A 16876-nucleotide genomic window follows, 5' to 3' on the forward strand; every position below is an offset into this window, starting at 1 on the left:
TGAGGTGAATAGTTATCTAACAATTAATTGAAGACTTCAGTGAGTCGGGGGCAGTGAAAACACATTTCTGAGCCAGTTCTTTTCACTTTGGGGAGATATGATGGTTAGGGAATATTCCTTATAGCAAGACTTAATTTGTTTCTTCCTATATCTACAGATCTCCCTATTTTGTTTTTTGGGACAAAACAGAACAATTCTAACACCTCCTCATTATAGCCCTTTATATATTTGAGACAGCAATCTAGACCCCCAGAGTCTTTACTTCTCTCTTTCATATGCATATAGAATGCTCCTTTACCAAGCTGCCTCAAAAATTCACTGGTTGCTTATTATTGTTTACTGACTACAATTTCTTTGAAAGTCACTATTCCTTCCACATAAAAAATAGTTTGTATGTTGTACAATAGATTGTTTTATATTAGAGAAGACACAGTTCAGGAAAGAGATGCAAAATTAGCGCTTTTGTGTCATGGAAGAGAGTCAAGGCTAACTTCACCCTCCAAGGCAAGAAGAAATCTACCATCAGACAGCTTCATGACAATGCTATGATATTGATGCATGAGCTTTCTAGGGAAAATGTTTAGAAAACTATGGCTAAGAAAGATATTTCATCTCTACATCATAGTGAGAATGAGACTTCAGTACCAATATTTCTGGCAATACATTGCAATGAAAACATAATCCTTAGGATCTCTGTCTGCTATCTGATAATAAAAATCTCTCTCTTTTTTTTTCTCAGTGTTTGAGACATGAACTGACGCTAGAATCTCTAATGGCATTTTGAGTGATTTAAAGAAGAAAATAAACAATCTGGTTTAGGGCAGTGAAATGATTCGACAGTCCTAGGCAATCATTGATATACTATGTTATTTCCCTAAGATATTGAGCTCACAAATCTAGCTGCAGTAAGCCAGAGGACTGCTACCAAGTAGAGTTGGAAGGTAGTTTGAACCTTCTCATGGTATTCCATTCCGATAGAATATAAACATCTTGAGGGCAGGGGCTATTTTTTTTGTTTCCCTAATGTTAAACACATAAACAAACACTCAAATGGTTTTATGACCTCCTGGATATTTATGCTTCTGCCAATGATACAAATCTCTACTCATTTCTACTTACCTATTCTGGTGGATCTTTGTTGTTGTCATCTCACAAATTTGCAATAGAGGAGCTACCCAACCCAACATGCTGAGAACTTCTATAACTGAAAATATTTGGTGTTTAATAAGTATTGGCTGAATGAATAAATGAATGGTTTCTCTTCCCTTTTAAATGCCCTCACCCTCTTCTTCGGCTCTTCCCATCCCAATCCTTTATCCTGTGCTCAATAGTTACAAGCTTTACTTTTAACTAATCAAAAAAGTAGACTAAAGTATCAGATGAGAACCCAACTTAGTTACTGTTTTCAGAAATACTTATGTTCAAAGGGAATTTTTTGAAGACCAAGATAACTTTAAAAAAAATCATAAGATTGAATCCCTTCTCATGGCATTTCTGAGGTGGGACAGGTAGTAGTACAGTATTATGAAACAGCAGATCTTACTTTCAAAAATTTCGCCATTCCCAACTCACTTGGTTCCTTGTTCATAAGTAAGTTCATCTCTAACAAGCTGGCTGGGCCCTGCAAACCACTGTCTCAATCACGGTTCTTTTTAAAATTTTTATTTCTAATTTTCTGCAGAATAGCCAATGGGCCCATGTTGAGAATGCACTTAGGAATAGAACACAACTGCATAGCAAAATTACCAGAGATGTTCAGGATGTTGTTTTCTTTTTCTCTTATTGATCAAATAGCCTTTCAAGTAACTACAGTAGTTGGGCTACTCTCAGAAAGTGCTTCAAATTCTCTGAAATCTGTTCAAATTGGTAGAAATGATGAAACAAGGCAAATATTTGTTGGATACCTCATGGTTATTGAACAGATCTGATGATTTTTGTAAAAATTCTTATTCTCTTCCCCTACTTTGGTCCATTAGTATGGATATTTTAGATGGTCCTTGAAGATAATAATGGGAGTTTTAAACAGAAAGTAAGAAGGGGGTTGTGTTGTAGTGAGGAGATTTAGCAAGATGATCAATGATTCTGAGATGACCCCTGGCACCAGAGCCTAACTCTTCTAAATTAATCTTCTCTCAATATTTCTAATAATCTCTCTATCACAGAGCAGTGGACTCTTGGAATAATCAAGAGCATAGATGTCTCTAAAGGTGAGGTAGAGGCACCACATGGCTATAGGGAGATGAGGGTATATTACTTAAGGAAACTTGAAAGAGTATAAAGGACCTTAGTATAAGGTAATAATACAATAAACACTATAAAGTGCCTCTTGGCTCTCTTCAAAGCTATGCTCATTTGTTACTTCCTACAGGAAGTTTTTCCAGATTTCCTTCATCTTTTGGATCTTCCCCATGAAGACAAAGCAAAATCAAACCCACAAAACACTTTCACATTCATCTTGGATTTGCTTGGACATGTTGTCTTATCTTCCCTTAGTCACATGTGAACCCCTTAACAGTAGCGATTGTTTAATTTGTCTTTATGTCCCCAGTAGCCCAACTTGTCTCTCCCTGTACATCGAGAACGCATGTTTTCCATGTCTTGCTGTGAGTGCACCACCAGAAGTCTACCCAGTATGATGGAGCCTTCTTCATTCACTCTTTTTTTTTTTGGGGGGGGGGGGAGTTAGGCAATGGGTTTAAGTGACTTGCCCAGGGTCACACACCTAGTCAGTGTTATGGGTCTGAGGCTGGATTTGAACTCAGGTCCTCCTGAATCCAGGGCCAGTGCTCTATCCACTGTGCCACCTAGCTGCCCCTACTTCATTCACTCTTGATTTAAGTATATGCCACCGGAGCAGGTAGTGTATAGTTCATTCACTGTTCCTCACTCTTGCTGTCAGAAGCCCATCTTTCCAACAACCCCAACATACATTTCTTTGACTACAGTCTATGCATCTTATTTTTTTTTCTTCCACAATTCCTAGCTTATAGTGTGTTTAGCCTATTGGTACCCCACCAAACCAGTAGCCTTGGAGTTATATTCAACTTCAATTCTTCAGAGATTGAATCCACATAACATCACAGGAAGAATATTGGTGCTAAAATGGGATTTTGTTTGAGGGAAGAAGATGGTGTTATTAAAATATTTTAATTAATACTTAAAATAATAACATATTGCATAAAATAATGTATGATAAATTAAATAATAAATAATTAAAATGAATTTGTAGTTTCCCAAATGCAGTCTTGTCTGCTCTCTTCCTGTTGAATTCTTGGCATTGTTTTTGTTCAGGTTTCTGAAACCAATTGTTTGGAAAACATACTTAATTTCATCTGACTTGTTGACTTCTCATAGTTTATAAATCAGTAGAAGATAAATATTCAATCCAGAAGTATTTTCCAAAATCAATGTTTCCACGATTCGGTAAAAGTGGATGATGGATTGCATGTTCTATGTGTTAACAAGGTCATCCTGTATTACCATGAAAAATCAGACTAATGGTGATTTCTTCATGTACAGGATTTCACCATGACCTTGGCTATTAGTGAAAGATCCAAGGGGCTTGAGATCAAAAAACACAATTACACTCAGAGCTACAGTATAGACATGGTAGATTTGAAAAGAAAATTGTCTATTTCAATTTATTTTGAAAATGAATGTCGTAGCTCTTTTGTATCAAAAGACAAAAAGCAAACTCTATCTCCACTGACAATAAACAAAACGTGCTTAAAATAATGAAGTTCATAGCTGCTTGAGTTTTGCTATAAAATCTAGAGGAACTAATTCATGATGGTTTGGTTCTAAAAATAGTCTTTATTTTTATGCATTTTTATTATCATTACCCCCGTCATTATCTAATGTATGTAGATAATATAAACAGAGTAGGTGCTTAATAAATATGGTATTTTTAACATGTTTATATTATATGTATATATATTTATATGTGTATATGTATGTTATGGTTTTATGAAGCCCATTAAACATTATTTCATTTACTCTTTCCAACAATCCTGTGAGATGCATACTATAATAATCCCTACTTTACAGATGAGGACACTGAGGTGCACATAGTCTAAATGACTTGCTTATCATCCCATTCCATAATGATTAGAAGTGGGATTTGATCTAGTCTAGTGTTATTTTCCACTATATTCAGTTACCTCGTTTGTGTTAACAGGACACACCTTATTTCTGTTTACATGTATGCCCCAATGTTCCATTGGGATGCTTCATACATGTATGTCCAATATTCTATTTTGAAAAGAAAAGCTCATTTTGAACATTTTTTCTTTGTCTTCACTATAGCAGTTAGTCCAAATTTGAGCTGTTTTATTTTCCTGTGCTCAAATGAGGGTGAAACAGAATACAACTATTTCATTAATTTGTATTATTTTTCCTTTTTAAAAAGAAATCCTTAAGTTTGGCCACTGGAATTATTTCTTGGAATCGTCCTCCATTTCCATTTGGCAGGGTGCAGGAGAACCCACTGGTAAAATTAAAAAAAACAAGATATGAAAATAAGACAATTCTAATGGGTGGTGTGTTCCAGCTGTTAAGACTACAGCCACATCGTTTAAGGAGGACTTCTTCAAAGTTGTAAAGCAAATACTTCATTATGATTTTCCCCAAGCAGAAATTGGAATCAAGTCCGATAAAAAAAATAAAAAAAAAAACTTTTAAAGCCAGTGGATGCCCCGGTATTATTAAAATTTAAAAAGAGAAGAAGAAAATAACAAAGACACTCCAGAGGAGAAGTGCCAAATTGTAGAGGCTGAATGGCCCCCTGAACAATAGTGAGCTGCACAGCTATTATTCAAGCAGGTGGCATGTTATTATTCTTACAGATTGATACCTCCACTTATTATCCCCTTGACTGCACACAAAACACAGTAATTTGAATCTAATAATGCCTGTAAAAACTTCCATTAATAACTAAAATTATTATTAAAACATTAAACTACATTATCTGTGGCCTGTGGTAATGGATTTTTCATAATTGATAAACTGAGTTATCATTCCCAGGTACACCAGTACACTTGCCTCTGGTCATTGAGAAAAATAAAGATTTAACGTCTTAATTGTGAGGGTTGGAAATTGATTTGTTGGGAAGCATCTGACTTCCCTGGCTCAAGGAATGGTAAGCCTCCAGAGAAAATGAGAGTCAATAAAAAGAGGCAGATTTGGGGCCTTATCATTTAAAGGCAATAAAGGTCTAATATTTCGTAGGAAAATGAGGGATCATACACGGGGAGCAGTTTATGCAAACTATTATGAGTAGTTCTGTTTGGTTGAATAGCTAGGTGGCACGGTGGATAGAGTCCCGGGCTTGGAAGCAGGAAGACTAATGTTCCTAAATTCAAATGTGGCTTCAGATATTTACTAGGTGTGTGGCCCTGGATAAGTCATTTAACCCTATTGCCTCAGTTTCCTGATCTGTAAAATGAGCTGGAGAAGGAAATGATAATTCCAGTACCTTTGCCAAGAAAGCCCCAAATGGGGTCACAAAGAGTTAGATGTGGCTGAAATGACTGAACAACAACAAGTTTGTCTAAAAGGAACTTTTCTAGTAAGCCCTAAATCCTCATCTGCATTAGGTTCATAGGCCCAGAATTTGATAGCACTGCCTCAGAGGCCATCTGGTTCCAATTCTTCATTTTATAGATGAGGAAACTGAGGTGTAGGCACCAAAGAGGCTGAGTGGCATTATGAGCAGGATTTGAAGCCAGGATCTCTGACTGTAGTCAGTACTCTTTTCCTTAGGACAATGAACTGGCAATCTAATCTATGTATTGTGAATGAAACAAGGTACTAGGTTTGCAGAACCCGTATCCTACCTGCGCTGAGCTTCCTACATGCCCATGTGGTTTGGGTCATCAGTCCACCTCTCTGGCCTTGTTTCCTCATTGTATAGATAGAGGAGGCTGAAGTGCCTAATGCCCAAAGTCCAATGTACTTGTGAAACTATAGTTCTATGCTCTAATGTGATGCAGAATGACAGTGTACAAAGAGTAGCACATTTGGCATCAAAAGACCTGGGTTTAACTCTTTCTTCTTCTACTTTGTGAATGTAGACAAGTCATTTCCCTTTGTAATCATTCCATTTTCTCTCTACTACATATACAACCAGGAGGATTTGGGGTCTAAGTCTAAAATCCTATGTGAGGATATTCTCTTTATATATGGCCTTAACCCAGTACATCAGAACACCTCTGTACATTTCCATGAGAAAAATTAAAATACATCAAGAAAATCTTCATGAAGCTCGTTTGATCACTGTTCCACAAGGACTTCCAGAAGACCAGGACTATTTTGTTTTTCCTCTTTGGATATCAGCATTTGGCATACATAGGAGGTGTGATAGTATAGCACAGCTAATACAAAAGGTGTTTGTTATTGTTTTAATTGACTGAGTATTCAATGATTTTCATAGACTGTGAATGCTCAGAAAAGAAAGAAGTGGCAATCTGGTTTCCTATTTGACTATTTCTTCACATTTGGTAAAAAGTATTTGCTTCAAGAAGTTAGGTCAGAGGTTCTCAAACTTTTCTTGATAAGGGACCACCTTTATCTTTTCTCCACATTTTACACTTTACTAAATTCAGACAGAATTTATCAGCATTGTTGACATCCTAAGAGAACTTTTGTAAAATCAATACTCACTTGGTATTTGAGAAAAGCCAAAAGTCCCAGATGAAAACAAACAAGTATACAAATTAATGAAGAAATATCAAATAAATGGATAGATAAGTAAGCAAATGAATGAATGAATAAAAAGACAGATACATAAACCAATAAATAGATAGATGAATAGATGGATGAGTGGATAGAAAAGCAAATAAATAAATAAATGAGAAATATTTAAATGATTGAGTAGATAGATAAATAGATAGCTAGATAGATGCATCACAAATTTCTTCACACATGATTTATTGTATTCTGTAGTTCTAGTTGCCATATTTTAGGAAGGATTTTGTTAAGCTGGAGACTGTCAAGAGGACAGTGAGCAGGATGGTGAAGAGCCTTGAATCAATGTCATATGAGCATAAGGTGAAGGAACTCAGAGTATTTTGCTTCAACAAGAGAAGATGTAGGTAGAGAATAACAGCTGTCTTCAAGTGTATAAAGGGGTGTCCTCTGAAAGAGTAATTACCCTTGTTTTGCTTGGCTCCAGAGGGCAAGACTGGGAATGTAGGATAGAAGTGGAGAGAAGCACATTTTATTTCACTAAGAAGAGAAATGTTTTTAGCAATTAGCACTATTCAAAATGATGGACTTCCTGAAGAGGCAGCAGATTCCCCTCCCGAGAGGTCATTAGGCAAAGGACAGATGGCCATTTGCCAAATACATTGTAAAAGTCATATTTTTCTTACTCTCAGGAATGAGTTGGACTCTGAAATCCCTTCAGCTCTAAGATTATGTGATTAAATAATATTTCACATCATGCACACTAACCATATGCATACAATAAATGTCTTACAATTCCTTTGGAATTTAAACTTTTTAAAAAATTATTTGATGGAGTTTTCTCAATGGCATAGATATTTATATGCTCAATTCCTAGCATTTATATAGCAGTTTAAAGTTTGCAAGGTATTTTACAAGTATCATTTCATTTTCTCTTCGAAACAACCTGGAGAGGTAGGTGCTATAATTATTCCCATTTCATGGAAGAGGCAAGTGTTAAGTGATTTGCTGGGGGTCAACATAGCTAGTAATCACCTGAGGCTGGATTTGAGCAAAATGGCCAGTTTACACATTGACAATTAAAGTGACTTTTGGCTGGATATTCATCCTGCCCTGGAAACCAACCCATTGATGAAAAAATAGTTAAAAAAAAAACCTTATGGGTAGGCATCATTTGAAGATTTACAAGTGAACAGTAAGTATTTAATAAATGTGCTGTTGAATCCAATCACAAAGACAAAGAAGTGAGTTCTGAACCTCAGACAATTACTAGAATAATTGTGTTTCCAAATTAAATATGTTTTTTTCAATTGAAATGTATATCAAAAGTAATTCCAAGAGAAAGTTATGATAATAAATGTAATCTGCCATAGTTCTAAAAAGCTTTCATGTCCATGAATATCTTTCAACATGAGAGAAATCATTAGGAATAAATCAAGTAAGTTTCTAAATAGACAAATGCTTTTAGCTTCCTAGAGAAAAATACAATAAAAACAAAGATGGCAAATATGATATATAAATCACAGAGACCAGTACAGTATGAAGTCACATACATTTTACATCGCACATAATTAGACTCTTGTGGTTGGAATGTTATTCGTCATCATCTAAAAAGTAATTTGTTCAGGATGGTAAAAGACAGGATGTATGATACCTGTTATAGCCCTCATTATATTTACATAAGGAATTTATACTCAAATATTTTCATTAGGCATAAATAGTTTGGCAAATGCTTTTGTTCATATGACATATATTATTTTAATGGAATATGACACAATTAAGATTCTTTGAGTCCACATTGTTTTCTTTCCCCAAAGTTATTGACTTGGCTCCCCAAATGATGTTTTTAAGGTAGATGTAAATTCCCACCTCCCCAGAGAATCTATTACTAAACGCATTGCAAGCAAAAGGAAATGAGACCAGAATGGAAATTACCTTAATCACCAAATCAAATTTCTGGTAGAAATCCCTGTTTACAGGCTGCAGGAGGCTGAGCTCTGCAGTCCTTAGATGCATTTGGAAATACTGGGGATAATCTTCAGGAGTCCCTGCAGAAAGACATTGAGGGGTGGACATGTAATTGATCAACATCAGGATATGAGCATCAGATTTATCTTTTGACTTTACTCATTCGCTCCCTGAAGAGTAAAACCAAGGTGGCCTTAGTAAATCAAACGGAGAAAAACAAGGCTTCCTAAGGAAAATGGAGTGATGTGCAGCTCACAACCTTAGGCGCAAAAGACAAGAGGAAAATGTTTTTGTTTGTTAGTGTTTTTGTTCTTCTTCTCTGGACTTGAAAACAAGAATTTGATATATATTCTCACATGAATCTGAAGATTCAAGTCCTGGAGAGTGACGTTCACCATGAGAACAAAGTGTTAAGAGGGCATATGCGCCTCGTTGAACTCTAATAGAATGATGGTGTATGGTAAAGTGAGAAATATGCTGGCTGTAGAGTTGGATGACCTGGGTTCAAACCCTCATTGTAATACTTTTTTATATGAATACTTATCTATATGAACTTCAGGGTCAGTGAAGATTTCTGAACCTCAGTTTCCTCATCTATAAAATGAGGGGTAGTTTAAATGGCTTATGAGGTCTATTGCAGGTGTAGAGTTATGCACCTATGCCTAATTTTCACTTAGCTCATCTCCGCTATTCTAACCTACATTGTACTTTGGTACAGATAAAGTCTTATCTACCTGTCATCTATCTATCATCTACCTATCTTCCACCTAACTCCCTCTGTTTATCCCCTACATATCTCAATCTTTCTCTACTCCTACTGTCTCTATCTTCTATTTATCCCTATCTCTTTAACTCCTATCTATTTCTTTCTCCTATCTATCTATCTATCTATCTATCTATCTATCTATCTATCTATCTATCTATCACCATAGGATCATAGATCCAGATCTGGAAGGGACCTCTTCTGCCACTGAATCCAGTCCCCTCATTGTACACCTGAGGAAACCAAGGCCTCAGGAGCTTAAGTGGCTTGTCTAAAGAGGATTAAGTAATAAGTAGGTTTCAGAGACAGGATCTGAACCCAGGTTCTCTGACTCTTTACTAGATAAATATCCAATTAGAATGCTACTTAAAGACTTCTTATTTACCATGAAAGACAACAAGATATTGTATAATAGTAGATAAAGGATCTGTCCTTGTCAGGACAAAGTAGGGTCAAGTTCTATCTCTGCCATCTTTTAGCATTGTGAACCTGGGAAAGTCCTTGAAGCTCTCAGTGTTCCCAGGAAGGACAACATAGTTCAAAAAATTTACTCATGTTCACCAACTGTTAGAGTTTTAATTCACAAATGTGATCAGAGATTTTAATGTCACCACTACTACTTCTTCTACTACTACTACTACTACTACTACTACTACTGCTACTGCTACTACTACTACCACCACCACTACTACTATTACTACTACTACACACACACACACATACACACAACACAATACACACAAACACACATTCATACCAAAATGAGACCATAAAGGAGGATTATAAGGGATGATATAAACTAATTAGATTCAGTGTGGTATATTGGCTAGAAAGCTGGTCTCAGAATGGCTTTCAGGAAGCACAGTACCTGTCATATAACAAGTGTTTAAGAAATCCATTATGTAATTCTCTCTCTCTCTCTCTCTCTCTCTCTCTCTCTCTCTCTCTCTGTGTGTGTGTGTGTGTGTGTGTGTGTGTGTGTGTGTGTGTGTGTCTCCTTGTGAGAGGATGCAGACTGTGTGATCTTGGTCAAGTCACAACCTTTCTGAACCCTCAGTAATTCTCTAAGATTATGTTACAGCAAAGGTGCTGACCAACACTGGTAATGGAAGTGATATCAAATGAAATCAAAGGATGAATCTCTCTATCTATTTCTTACATCTTACATAAATAGAACCCAAATCTCATTTTATAAAATGAGTCAAAATGCCTGAATTTAGGACAACTCCAGACTGGTGACAGCCTTTCCTGCTACCCTGCCTGCCAGAATACCCATATTTCTTCTGGACACTCAGGTGAAGGCCACTTTGGACTTCCCTTCCTTGAGAACTAAATTGGCAAGATGCCACAAATCAGAAATTGCTTTTGCTCCACCAAAAAAAAAAAAAAAAAAGATCTTTCTTCCTGAAGTCATTAACAGCATTTGACTAAGACAGATTGTGTCTTCTTGCATGTCCACCATGTCCCAAGGCAGAGAATACTCATAAATTAACCTGTTTCCCAGGTAACCAGGAGCCAGGGTTTTCCAGCATTGTGGAGTGAAGTCAGTTCATAATTAAATATTTCAGGAGTGGGGTTTTAGACTCCTCCTGAAGGAGGAGAATAATTTGCTGCCTTTATCTGTTTGAATCACTTTCCTCAGGAAGTTCATTAGCTGTGCATTTCTAATGTATTAACTTGTAAAAGACACATGATTAATGCCAGACGTAAACAGCTTATTTTGATCTTATATAGATCAATAGACATCCCCACTAGACACTCAGTTTCTGTAGGATTAGAAGTACTTGTTAACAATTTACAAATAAAAAATGTTCAATGCTCTTTTTTTTCCTCTATTCTAGGACAATTGTGCAAATTGAGAACCAATATTTACGAAGAGCCTGTCAGGAGACAGAGACAGAGTCATAGGACAGAGTAAACATGGTGGCACAGGAGTCAGAAAGAACTGAGTTTAATTCTGTTTCAGACATTGACTATTCATGTGACACTGGAAAAGTTTTTGCACCTCTCTCAGCCTCTATTTCCTTATCTGCAAAATGGGTATAATAATAATATATTTCATAGAACTGTGAATATGAAAAGAGATAATATGTAATACACCTTAGAAACCTTATACTTTTACATATTTGCATATGTAAATTTTTATTTACATATTCACATTTACATAGTGCTCTATTTAAATGCTATTATCATAATAAAATTGATATTCTCTGATGCTAATATTCAATTCTAAGCAATAATTATTTAAGGAAAAATTATGGTGTGTGTTCAGAGGTGGGGATAAAAAGGATGGAAATGAAACCATCTTTGGCTTACTCCATTCTGCCCTAAAAACACACCCAAGTGTTTCCAGTGTAGATAATAAGCTCCTCAGGGACAGAACTAGCATCTTTATGTGCCCTTGGGCCCCTCATCACCCACACAAGGACTTGAATTATTTGGACAATAATAGATATATGCTATGTAATCTACTTATCACTGCTTCTCCTTACTCTATCAACAATGTCAAGGAAACTTCCATAGTGTAAAAAAATATATTGACACAAACTCTATTTTGCATTAATTCTAATTACTTAATTCTGAAATGTTTGTGTTGCCAAAATATGAATATGGCTTCTACAACTGAGATTCCCATGAATTTTTAAAGAAGATTTTTGTAAAATATGAGATAATTATTTGCTTCACAGAAATCAACATTCAGTGCCTACCATGGAAGAGACCCTTTGCACACAGTCATAAAGCTCATGAAAATATTTTTCATTTTATTTTTCATTATTTTATTATATTTTTTTTACTCTTTTTTCTGTTACTACATAGCTGTAAAGCTTTTTGTTTATTTGAAAAGGTTAGATTACTAGTAGAGTATGACTGAAAAAATGTATCACGGTGGTGTTTATAAGACTGCTTCACACAATCAATATTTGATAAGCAGAGGCTAGGAGGAATAAGGGGAGGAATCCATACTGGAAAGATGGATAGGACTTGGTAACTGGATGGATGGATGGTTGGATGGATGGATAATATGACTTAATTCTACTTAAAATTAGCATACATTGCTATAAACTTGTTACCTAGAGTCACAAAGGAGGAATTCTTGTTCTTATTTTATCCATGTCTATCAAAATTTTTTCCATAGCTATACTCTCTTAAATAACACCTCATGACACACACATGTTGTACAAATGGTTCAATTTTCTTGCTTGCAATTTCTGAACAAGAGTAATTCACATAGATGTATAAGTTAGAACTCTGGTATGGAAGAGATCTTCCTGAAGAAAACAGAATCCTGCTCCACATTCCTAGGGAACATAGACTTCCCTCTCCATTGCTCCTGTCATGGGCCTATATCCAAGTGTGACTCTTGCCTTAGACACAGAGATCCCAGAGACTCTAGGAGGCATGAGGATCCATCACACTTAGATGAGGAAAGTGATTGAATGAATCAAGACCCTTTGAAGTCTGGCATTGTACAAATGGTGGGAGGGGAGGTGTGTGATAGGAAGGGACATGTATTTTATTTTAGGATATGGATTCACTGGTGAGAATCCAGAAGAGGACGAGATAGTAGGGTCCTTGATTCATGCCTTCTAAAAAAAATAGATTGAAGTAATTGAGAATATTTAACCTGGAGAAGCAATTAATATGGCTGAGAATTGCCTTTGAGTACTGCTGAGGGGCTGCCTTATTGAAAAGGAGGAATATCTCTTCTTCTGTAGGGCTAGAGAAAGCACAACTAGAAACAACAGAAAGCTATTGAAAATGGACCACGATAAGCTTGATGTAAGGACACTCCTCCTACCAATTTGTGTTATTACATAGACAAATCAATTGCTTCAGATGAGAGTGGGATCCCCGTTCCCTGGAGGGTCTCCTGGTTGTCTGGCTCCTGGTCAGGTTTGTTATAAACAAGATTGTTCACGTATGAAGTGGTCTTCATGGCCTCTTCCAACTCTGTGATCTATGCCCAGTTCTCATGAGTATATATTTTATAGTACGTTATTGTTAGTTTTTGTCTGGGTAGAATGGCTCCCATTGCACAATATTTTTAGCAAGAGTGCTAAATTCGAGTGCAGATTTGCCATCACCCTCTCACCTTTTATCAATTGCAACCAATGACTAACAAACATTTGGAGAAGTGCATTCAATCACTAGGGAACATTGATGGATTGCCCATTATATTGCCGGGGACAGCACTCAATGTTACAAACAGGATGAAAAATACACTTGGATTTAATGTACTCCTTAGAACACTAAAGAAAGGCAGATGAAAAGGCTTTTAAGGAAAATACATCTAAAGCTAAAGGACATTTTAGTGGCACCTGTGAATGTGTAAAGACTGGTTATCAGGATTCAAATCTCCTCTCCTCATAGAAGCCTCTGTTGACTAGTCCAAACTCACTCTCTGCAGGCACACTCTATATTTCTTAGAAATTGATGAAATGTAGGGGATATATAGATAGAGGCTCCCCGAGTACATCACGGTAACCATCAAGATCTGTAGGAATTATCTTCCCACTTTATACTCATTCCAAACAGAAACAGTTAGGTAGCAGTTGCATTCACTGGGGCTTGAAGAAGTCCCCTGACCTATACGGTTGTTGCTTCCATGCTCCCTTGAAATTCCTCCCTGGGTTCAAAAACTTCTGTCCTTCCATCTCCTCCTTTGCTTCATTCTACTTAAACCTTTATTTTTTCTCACAAAGTCTTGGCATCAGTTTCCTCATACTTATTCTGCAGAATAAGTATAAAAATAATATCATTCACAAGGTCTACATGTTAAGTGCTCAGTAAACTTGAAAGTACTGTATGAGTTCTAGTGATGATTTTGTTGTTATCATTATTGTTACTACTTCCACTGCTACTGCTATTACTACTACTACTGCTACTACTATAACCTCTGCTTCCTCCAAACCACCCACCATCCTCTTTCTTTTCTAATACTTCTAAGATTCTGATCATTGCTTGAGAAAGTAAAGCAACTGTCATGATCTGGTCCACTACAAATTCAGGTTATCTAATCTTAAATGGGTCCTCACTGCTGCAGAGCAATCTTTTTTCCTTCCCTGATTGATTCTCATACTTCTTACAGCACTTATTGTGCCACTCTTGCCCCTTGTTCTAAATAAATATACTCATCTTCTATTTTACTTAGAAAATTGAAGTTATCTTCCTTGAATTTCCTCATCTCCCCATCCCACACCTCACCACTTCTCTAACGATCCTAATTCATCTTCCCACTTCACCAATTTGTAAGGTGGTCTTTGTCCTTGCCATGATCACGGCTTCTGTTTGTACTCTTCACCTCATCCCCTGTCTTCTCCTCTGACTGGCCCCATCCATTATTCCTTTTTTTATTCTCTCATCTTCTGATTTTCCCAATTGATAGCTCTTTCTCTGCTCTCTCTCAAATTTTTCACAGCTTATCTTTCTCTAGATAAGGCTTTCGTCCATTGTCCCCTCTGACTTTCACTTCCAAACACCTCCCTGCTTTCACTCACTTCTACCCCCTTTAACTTCTCAACTCTCTGGAATTGGGCTTCTCAGCACACACCTTCATGAATCATCACTATCCAGGGCTTAATCTAACAAACTTTTCTAAGAGCTGTCATAAGGAACCATGATCAGATTAACTTCCTGGAAGGGTTGTATTAATTTACTCCAGAACAGTTCCAATCAGCATCCTTGTAACTTTCAGAATAAACCACTCTTCCCTGTATAACAAGCCCTGATATGTGTTATATTTCCCTATTAAAATGGCAACTCATTGGCAGGGAATGTTTTTGCTTTTGTATTTGTCTAATGTGTACGTGTGTGTGTGTGTGTGTGTATGCACACATGCATGTATATGTTGCCCTCATGGATTTGTCCAAATGTGCATCATAGAAAGACATAAATAGGAGTCTCTACAATCTCTTTCACTCATCTCCAAGGGAAACTTTGATTCCTGCCTAGAGAGAAGCCAGATACCGAGACTTGACAATTCTACTTTTCTAAGGAGGGATGGTGAACTACAATTATGTCAACTGGTTCCTACTCCCCCCATGCCCTTCTCCAACAGATATTGCTAAGATAGAACAATGCACTGCCTTAGGTTCAAACTTCTTTCCTGGTTAATATTCCTTAAAAAGGAATAAGTACTCTGTGCTTATATCCAAAGTCTTGACCTCTTCTCACCAAATGCTAGTTATACAGAAAACCACCATGAATAGTGAACAGTGAGTAAAACCATTAATCCAAATACTGAAAAGATATCAGAGCAGTCACATACATTTGTATGAACCAAAACAACACTCAGATTGCATGAGCTTATCTACTGCAGAGAGATATCTCTGCTTATCAGAAAAGGAAAGTCTCTGATCTCACACGAGGGGATATTCTCTGAAGTCTCGAAAGAAATCAGCTGAGAAATCAGTGGCATGTTGTGATACTGATTCCTTTATATGTCTGGTGCTCCCCAAATTCTTTCCTCTCTCCAGAGAAGCAGGATCTGCATGTGTCCTTTCTCAAAGCAGGAAGCAAGACATTTCATTTTCCCTCAACCTTTCACCAACTCCAGACTCATAGACCAAAGCCTCAGGTTAGTATTCTCCTAGACAATGAGATGAATCCTGCTCAAATGTACTAGGTTGGAACGCCATATTTGGGTCCTCAGGATTTAGCACATTGCTAAGCACATAGTAAGTACTTAATACATTTTTGTTATTTATTTCTTTTACTCAATCCTCCTTGATGCCAGAGAATTTTTCACATCATTTACTGCCCTCTTATCCTGGCTGCCCCCTTAGCTTCTGTGATATTTCTCTCCTGTTTCTCCTATGTGTCTATTTCCTCTCAGTCTCCATTGTCTCAACATTTCCCCTAAGGATGTTTACTCATAAATGTTCAGTTGTGGGCCCTCTATATTTTCTCCCTTGGATTTTACTTATGGGTCCATTGGTACAATTATCATCTCCATGCAGATGACTGTCAAATACAAATTAATGGAGAGGACATTAATGACTGGATATGATGGAAATGAGCAAAGGAGATCCAGTGCAGAAAGCAGTACATGAGATGTACTCTAAAAGAATTAGAGATTAAAATAAAGAAAGGTGAGAGGAACGACATCTCATGTGGGGGTTGGGGAGCATCCGTTCAAAGGCATGGCAATGGATGAACTGAATTGAATTGAATCATCTTTCCATGTAGGAATGTAAACAGTTCAACCTTAATAAGTCCCTTATGATTTCTCTTTCCTGTTTACCTCTTCATGCTTCTCTTGAGCCTTGTAATTGAAAGTGAAATTTTCTATCCAGCTCTGGTCTTTTAATCAAAAATTCTTGAAAGTCTTCAATTTCATTGAATACCCATTTTTTTTCCCTGACAGATTATACTCAGTTTGGCTGGGCAGATGATTCTTTGTTGTAATACTATCTCCTTAGACTTCCAGAATATCACATTCCAAGCCTTGCAATCCCTTAA

The 16876-nt window shown here is 36.7% G+C and overlaps 1 protein-coding gene across 2 annotated transcripts in view; it reads right to left on the minus strand.

The window, feature by feature from the left end:
• PCDH15 (protocadherin related 15) overlaps nucleotides 1-16876 on the minus strand; it is a 1495046-nt gene that overhangs the window by 485123 nt on the left and 993047 nt on the right. For both annotated transcript variants that reach the window (XM_020978669.2, XM_078150714.1), the window contains one exon: nucleotides 8620-8732. In XM_020978669.2, the coding sequence (XP_020834328.1) occupies nucleotides 8620-8732 (113 nt within the window). The remainder of the gene's footprint in view (nucleotides 1-8619; nucleotides 8733-16876) is intronic.

The sequence above is a fragment of the Phascolarctos cinereus genome, unplaced genomic scaffold, assembly GCF_003287225.1.
Source record: "Phascolarctos cinereus isolate Bilbo 61053 unplaced genomic scaffold, phaCin_HiC Scaffold_3;HRSCAF=262, whole genome shotgun sequence".
Classification (NCBI taxonomy): Eukaryota; Metazoa; Chordata; class Mammalia; order Diprotodontia; family Phascolarctidae; genus Phascolarctos; species Phascolarctos cinereus.